Source organism: Lolium rigidum, chromosome 3 (assembly GCF_022539505.1).
Source record: "Lolium rigidum isolate FL_2022 chromosome 3, APGP_CSIRO_Lrig_0.1, whole genome shotgun sequence".
Classification (NCBI taxonomy): Eukaryota; Viridiplantae; Streptophyta; class Magnoliopsida; order Poales; family Poaceae; genus Lolium; species Lolium rigidum.
Genome location: NC_061510.1, coordinates 35,517,294 through 35,525,550, shown reverse-complemented (window position 1 = coordinate 35,525,550; position 8,257 = coordinate 35,517,294). Strand labels below are relative to the sequence as shown.

Genomic DNA, 8,257 nt, shown 5'->3' with positions numbered 1-8,257 from the left:
GAAGCTCATCATGTGTGTCTGTTGCACCGAATGGCATGGTATGAGGCAATGAATCGGGCAATCCTATGTGCGGACCTCGTCACTTGCACGGGAACCCCCATCAAGTCATAGTGGGTATGATCCACATCTTTTCCGCGATCATCCTCTATAATCATGTTGTGCATGATTACACACGCGGTCATGATATACCAAAGGCATTCTTGATCCCAAAATCTAGCCGGTCCTCTAACAATGGCAAATTGGGCTTGCAAAATCTCAAATGCTCTCTCTACATCTTTCCTAGCCGCCGCTTGTGCATTGTGGAATTGAGTTTGCTTTTTACCTCTTGGTTGAATAATTGGCTTCACAAATGTTTGCCACCTTGGATATATGCCGTCGGCGAGGAAGTAGCCATAGTTGTACTTGTGGCCATTTGCTTCAAACTCCACCAATGGACCTTCCCGCATTGCAAGTCTTGTCATTAGTGGTGACCGTTGAAGAACATTGATGTCATTGCAAGATCCGGGCATTCCAAAGAAAGCATGCCATATCCAAGTCTCTTGGTCGGCCACCGCTTCAAGTACTATGGTGGCATCCTTCTTGTAGCCTTTGAATTGTCCATGTCATGCCGCTGGACAATTCTTCCAACTCCAATGCATACAATCAATGGAACCAAGCATACCGGGAAATCCCTGTTGGCGTTGATCTCCAAAAGCCTTGCCGTGTCTTGAGCATTGGGGGCTCTCAAGTATGTGGAGCCAAAGACATTGACAATTGCAACGACAAAGCGCTTCACACACAAGATAGAAGTGCTCTCTCCCATGGCCAAATGATCATCAATAAGATCCGCCGGTATACCATATGCCAACATACGCAAGGCGGCGGTCACCTTTTGATACGTGCTATGGCCAAGTTCTCTGGCGGCATTCCTCCTTTGCTCAAAGAAGCGATCATATTTGGTGACCTCCGTTGCAATGTGCTTGAACAAGTTGAGACTCATCCGGAAACGCCGCCGAAAATAGCTTTCGGGGAAATCGGATTCTCATTGAAATACGACCGCATCAACTTCTCATGCCCTTCAATCCTTTCTCTCCAGAACTTCTGTCTACCGAACACCGATCCACCAAATTTTGGCCTCTTAACGGCGCGGTATGCTAATAGTATCGATATGTTCTCCTCTTCTTCTTGGTCGAACTCGTCATCAGATGAATCATATGAGGAACTCTACAAACATATGTATGAAATTACTTCACTATGAACTTTTGTAGCTACTTGGCGAGTATAATAGAGGTCGGCCGGCGGAGGTTCATACCTTGCGAGCAAATGGGCGAGCACCATGGGCGCGCCATGTTGCAAGCAAGCTCGAGGACGACGAGGACGACATGTCGACGCCCGCGCGGAGGAGAACGCGACGGCGGCGCGAAGGGGGCCGCGGAGAAGGACCGCCGACTACAACTCGTCGCCGGCGGCCGCGCGAGCGACACAAAGGCGGCGGAGCGTCCGCCGCCGCCGGAGGAGGTGCGGGCGACGCGGATCTACGACGCGGCGGCGCGCGTAGCGGGGGCGGCGGCGGAGTCGACCGGCGGCGGCCGGATTTCGCGCCGGCAGAGGCGGGGAAATGAAGGCGCGGGCGCGGGGAGGAATTTTCCAGCCGTTGGCTTTTTCGCGCTTGGACGAGCGATGCCGCGCGCTGTAGCCGATGCGCCAGATATGCCGCTCCGGATTGTGCAAAAAGCCGCGCGCCCTAAAAAAATTCCAGGCGTTTACCGCGCCTGCTGGAGCGCCACATTCTGTCCCGCGCGCGCTATATCGGACGTTTTTATGCCGCGCGGCCTATATAGCGCGTCTGTTGGAGATGCTCTGAGGGCGCTCCTATTCCCCACCTATGCGGGAGCGATCGCAGGTGCCGCTTAAAGGGGACACAAGATGGGCCGGCCCATTTCCTTTCTATTGCATCATACGCAGCAAAAAAAAATCCTCAGCGAGTTTCTTAGCCGGATTTCTCCTATGTGCGTTTTCTCTCTTTTAAATTCGAAAAATGTTCAAATTTAACAAAATTTAAATTTTAAAAATGTTTAAATTGTAAAAATGTTTAAATTTTGAAAATGTTCAAACTGCAAAAATGTTCAAATTTTGAAAATGTTCGAATTAAAAAATGTTTAAACTAGAAAATGTTCAAATTTGAAAAGTGTTCAGAATTTTAAAAATATTCAAATTTCGTAAAAAAATCAAATCTATAAACTTTCTAACAAAATATGTTCAGACTTAAAATTGTTCAAAAAAAATCTTCAAATTCAAAATTTGTTTAAATTCAAAAAAGTTCAAAATAGAAAATTGTTCAAATTCGAAAATGCTCAAAATTTATATTTTATATAAAAACCAACCAGCAAAACCATGAAATCGGAGGAGGAAAACCAACAGAACCAAAAAACAGAGAAAACCGAACAAACTAAAGAAGAAAAAAAAAGCAAAAGAAAACCCCTATCCTCGCTAACGGGCCGGCCAACCTACCCCCGCTCTGTGCGGCGCGCCAGATAGCGCCCGCTATGAGCGGGGAATAGGATTCGCCCCAACGGGGGGTGATATACACCGACCTGGTCGGTGCGGTGCACCCACCGCACACCCTCCCCAGCCTGTGGGCCGACCCAGTAATGTTTTTTCTATTTATGTTTTCTTTTTGCGTTCGATTTCAAATTCGTTCAAAATTTGGAAATCGTCCATAATTCAAAAATTGTTCAGAATTAAAAATTTGTTCAAATTTCGACATTCGTTCAAATTTTAAAAATGTTTCGAAATTTTAAATTTGTTCAAATTTCAAAATTCTACCAAAATTTGGAAATTCGTTCAAGATGAAAAATTTGTTCAAATTTTGAAATTCGTTCAAATTTAAAAATTGTTCAAAATTTAAAATTTGTTCAAATTTCAAAATTCGTTCAAGATTAAAAATTTGTTCGAATTTCAAAATTTGTTCAAATTTTATCATACTTGAACATTTTTCAAATTTGATAATTTTCGAAAAATATTTTTAAACAGAAAAAAAACGAGAGAACAAAAAAGAAACACTGAAAAAGAAAACAAAAAACAAAACAAAAAAAAAACAGAAAACAGAAAAGGAAAGGAAAGGAAAAGAAAAAGAAGAAAATAAAAATCGCCTAACCGGGCCGGCCAACACCGCGCGCGGGGGTGTGCGGCGCGGTGCAGGCACCGACCTGGTCGGCATATAGGAATTCCCATGCCAACTGCCACGCCACCCTCACCACCGAGTTTACGGGTGTAAATGGATAGGATAATTTCTGCACCGAGCCTGGCGTCCAATCCATTTTGAGGTATTCATATCTGATTTTAATGAATCCGGCGGATAAGAATATCTGATTTCGAAGTGATGTTAATACTGTGTAGGATATGGTATAGCAAATACCATGCAGATATAAATTATCGGAAATTTAATTAGGATAATTCAAAGGTATTAAACCGGATAATCTGATTTTTAGTCAAATGTCAAGGTCAATTTTGTAAGGTTAGTAGTTATTGAAATACCAAATTCATTTGGCGAGCATGTTTGGCTCTAAGTTTCTATCAATGCTTGAGTTTTAGCGCATTATGTCTCTTTTTTCTTAACTACACAGGACTAAAAGTTTAAATCTCTCTCGAAAATTTGCAAGAACTATAACTATCTAGCGATGGGATCATAAATCCAACTTTTTTTTCTGATCCAAGTCCGCTCCATTTCCGGTTCGAATCCGCAGTCTGAAATATCCGCATTGGAATCTGAAACCGATCAATATCCACTTCGATCCAAATCCGAATAATATATATGGTAAAGGCTATGGTGGTAAACCCACGATCACAATTCACAAGACTTCTCACCCCCATTCGGGAAATAATATTGTTCACAAACCACGACATCACTCAATGACAATCAGGCATCTGTTCTGTCATAACCATCTCATCAGACTCCAAGTACAATGACAGAACAAAGATTAAAACAGAAGATGCGGCTCAAAAGCATCGCCATTCAATCCAATATAATAACCCCACGCCTAACCTCACCACGCACCGATGATTGGATCCCATGCTTGGAGGCGACACCATGCCTTGCCTGCATTGCATGGACAAGGGCCCGAATTCGAGATCCCAAAGGCCGGGACGGTGCCACGCCTTTTCCTGTCAATTTGCCAAGTTCACCGGCGACGTGCGAAGCATTACTACTGTTTGCATTCCATTGCTGTTGGCGATGCGACTTGGCTGCCCTTTCTTGACTCGACAGCAACATGGTGTTTCGACAATAGACCTTAATTTCCTCTCCAAATAGAAGAACACCCGAATTTCCTGGTGGTGGGATTAACTTAATAGCACCTCGATACTGACCTCCTGTCAGATTTATATGTCAGCAAGGAGCATTGTCTGCCCACACGGACAAAATACATATGCAGGAATCAGGTGAACAGACAAGGGGTGGATCCACCACAGCTTTAAGAAACGAAGAGCGAGTACTGCATTCAAAAGCGCTTTACTGCATTCCCCAAATGTAAGCTTTTTCGAAAAGAGGAGCTAGCTTCAGAGAGCATGTACCTGGGATTCGGGGCTCGAAATCATCTCCCGCTTCATCCTTCAGACTTCAGAAAGACCATGATATGCTCAACCAGTTTCAGGAAGACGCTGCCATGAACAAAGCATACTAGTATGAAATATTGTCTTGGTGGAATTGACTCGCAGCCTTTATTACAAATGTCCCACGGCCTTGATTCCACTACCTGATCGATGAAACCACAATGTGAGGAAACATGAGAGTGTATCAGCATTCTGTGAACTGCTGAGAGGTATCCCCACATGGCCATATTAACTTCTCACATGATTCAGGCAGACAGGCACATCACCATGAACAGAGACTCATTCACAAATGATGGAACAAGGCTCTGTGTTTCCCTTCCAAGCTAAAGCAGCATCAACGAATAGTTACTTCACACAACAGCATCTTTCTTACCACAGTGCTGCTGAACCAGTTAACCAGTCACTATACTGTTTGTCCATTTAACATAGAAATCAGGAAATAGCAATGTCTTGCATGAAGAAACAGGCATCCCTACAGGTCACAGCTTGAGAATTAGCTAATTGATCATATCAAAAGATAGCACACATGAGTTCCAAGTCATGCAGCTGGAGTAAAACAAACCAAATACTGAAAATAGCAGAGCAACAAAACTGATATGCCTCTAAATCTTGCAAGGATTTACAGAGCATTATTGGGCCAACAAAACAAACAAAAATTCTAGTATGAGAAGTGTATCTATAGAGACAAAGCAACGGCTATATGTCATTTTTTTTTCTCAAACACACTTTTGGTGGCACCGATTCTTACAACTGTAGGGGCTGGATCATCAAGAACATACACGATCACCAAAACTACAGCGTCTAGGGAACTTTTAACAACGTATTTGCATCAGAGAACCCTCAGCGAGGACAGCTCTTTTGCTCCCTTCATCACATCTCATCTCATCTCTAAGAGCAGCTAGTTGTACGGTCTAACTCTGACCTCCTCGTTCGATTTTCCAAGAATTCTTGGCTGCTTCAGCAGATGAATCGCTAGAATCCGCACCTTTGTCCTTGGGCTTGGAGAAGAACGGATCCCATTCATGAGCTCCGATTGTTCGCTGCCCTTCTTCTAGCAAAGCATACTTCCAGCTATTCTCTTCAACAAAATCTTTATCTTCGCTGTTTGATATGATATCTCTTCTCATCTGCGTCACTTTGTTAATGATCGCCCCTACCGAAACATCAAATGCATCCTTGAGGGTTTCCAGCTTCGACCTTGGATCAGCATATATAACCCTCGGTATGAGGTTGATAACCTCTTCCCTCATCTGCTTGACAACGTCTGGCTGGATACTTCTTAGAATCTCCTCAATGCTGACATTTCCGTTACGGACGCCAGCTTCTGGAATGAAGACGGAGTACCTCGTGTAGTTTTTCGGAAGGTGCCATGTATATTGGACATAGGCTGAACCAGGATGGAAGAAAACGGGTATGCAGCCAGCCAACATGGAGTCGAAGGCAGATCTTCTAGTGAAGGAATCACCCTGGGGCTGCAGGCAGAATAGAGAGCTCTGGAACATCTTCATGATTGCGCTTGGGGAGTGGCACTTGCTCTCTCCAAGGTCACACTCCAGCAATTTACAGAAACTCGATGCCCTGCACTGCTCGATGAGCTTCCCTCGAATCGACATTGGATCGCCAGGACGAGGAGCCCCCGCGAACGAGAACAACCAGGGCCTCTCCAGGCTCCTCATTCTATCTTGCCAAGCGAAGACATCGGCATCTTTGGCAGGGTGGAAGTACGTCGGGTACGGTACCGCAAAGTCATTGGCACTCCATGGGCTCGACTCCACAACCAGCATGGACATATTCTTGGCTGCCGGCATGAAGAGCAGCTTGTTGCCCCAATCAGACTCTTCGTCGGTCAACCGCCTGAAATCCCATGCAATCCTTCCCCCAACCAGGAAATGGTCGCGCCCGCCCATGACATCCCACTCGGGCCTCTTCCTCAGCCAGTAGACCAGGTCGTGCGACGCGGCGTCCCTCATGGAGATGTTGTACCCCCAGAGGTACCTGGCGACGTCGAAGCCGGCGTAGAAGGGCACGAAGACGGCGGCGGCGAGGGAGGAGTCGTTGGTGAGGCACTGGTACTGCTTCATGCGGTTGCCGAAGATGACGTCGACGGCGAACTGGTTGGTGGCGTGCCAGCCGGTGTTGGAGAAGACCCCGTCTTGGTTGTCGAGCGGCGGGCCGAGCCCGTCGTTGCTCATGAACTTGCACATGTTGGTCCAGAGGCTGAGGCGCTGGCACTCGCGCAGCATGTCCTCGTTGAAGCGCGGCGGCAGGTCGTGCACGTAGATGTACCGGCCCCCGCACGGGTCGCTCGCGTTCTCCGCCGTCCTGAGCGCGCGCTGGAACGGGTACTCCTTCGGGGGGGCCTGGACGACGGCCGAGGGCTGCTCGTCCTTGGGGAGGGTGGCAGTGGTAGGGGGTGGGTCCGAGGCGACGGAGGGTGCGGGGTTGGAGACGCGGTGTTCCGGGAGGTCGTGGTGGCGCGCAATGCGTGCCTGGGTGGCGACGGCGACGGGCGGGCCGTCGGGGTCGGTGGCGAGGACGGAGAAGTGGAAGTAGAAGATGAGGACCCAGAAGACGACGCAGAGCGTGGCGAGGAAGCAGAGGCGCGACTGCGGCGCCTTCCCGCCGCCCTTGTCCGCGTCGTCGTGGTGGGACGGCAGAACGGAGCGCCGCCTCATTTTAGATGCCTGCCGCGCCCGCCCTCGCCCTCGCGCTCGCGCCGCCGCCGCCGCCGCAGCGACACCCGATCCGCAATCACAGGCCAGCGCCGTCACAGGTCAGGGCCCCGCCGCATCGGCGCCGGGAACACCTCTAGCGGCGCGCGGCGATGGGAATCCGGAGCGGAGCACGCCGCGGAAGAAACGGATCGGCGGGCCGTGCGGAGGTTTTGGTTTTGGTTTTGGTTTTGATTTTGGGGGAGGAAGGAAGGAAGGAGGGAGAGGCTTATTACTGGGAAGGAATCGTGGCGAAGATTTTGGTCGCGGCCGGCCGGCGTGGGATTTTCTTCGATTTGTGGGTGCGTCTTATTTTTTTGGCGGAATGGGCAGACAGGGGAGGAATAAATGTGGGGAGACGTGGCGCCCGGCAACGAGGTCGTCCTCTGCTGCGGGGGGCATGGCATCATGGGAAGGAGTGTGTCGGTAGGGAGGAGGAAAGGGCAAACTAGGAATAATCTGAGGGCGTTTTTGGACATCAAATTTTGTTTTTCATGATCAATCGAATTGTTGTGGTAAGGCGAATGAAGGATATGTATATGTATATATATTTATATATATATATATAAGTAGGGAGAAAAAAATAGCGGAATGTCAATCCATTTGGTTCAAAAAATGATCTAAAAAGGATGTCATTGGTCAAAAATAAAAGGTATCGAAGATTTGTCAAAATTCGATGTTTAGACAAGCTTTTGATATCCTTTTACAGACATAAGTGGTACATGATTTGGTGTAGGGGCTTGTCGGTGGGAAGGAGAAACATGATGCTACAAGAATGAACGGGGTCGTTTTTAGTTTTTCTTTTAAAAGTGTATCAATTCCTTTCGGGGGGTTGGAACGAGACAGGGGCGAGCAGTGGTGGCAACAATAATTGAAAGGACTTTCGCAGTGGCAAAGATTATCAAGACCGAGTTACATCTATAATGCCTTCTTGACGAGTTGATGATGTATTGCAT

General features: G+C 47.4%; 1 protein-coding gene across 1 annotated transcript; it reads right to left on the bottom strand.

Annotated features, from left to right (window-relative positions):
- Nucleotides 1-5,207: 5,207 nt before the first annotated feature.
- On the bottom strand, nt 5,208-7,265 carry LOC124695570 (xyloglucan galactosyltransferase KATAMARI1 homolog). The gene has a single exon (XM_047228400.1). The coding sequence runs from the start codon at nt 7,263-7,265 to the stop codon at nt 5,502-5,504; it is 1,764 nt and encodes a 587-aa protein (XP_047084356.1). The 3' UTR covers nt 5,208-5,501.
- Between the last annotated feature and the right edge of the window lie 992 nt (nt 7,266-8,257).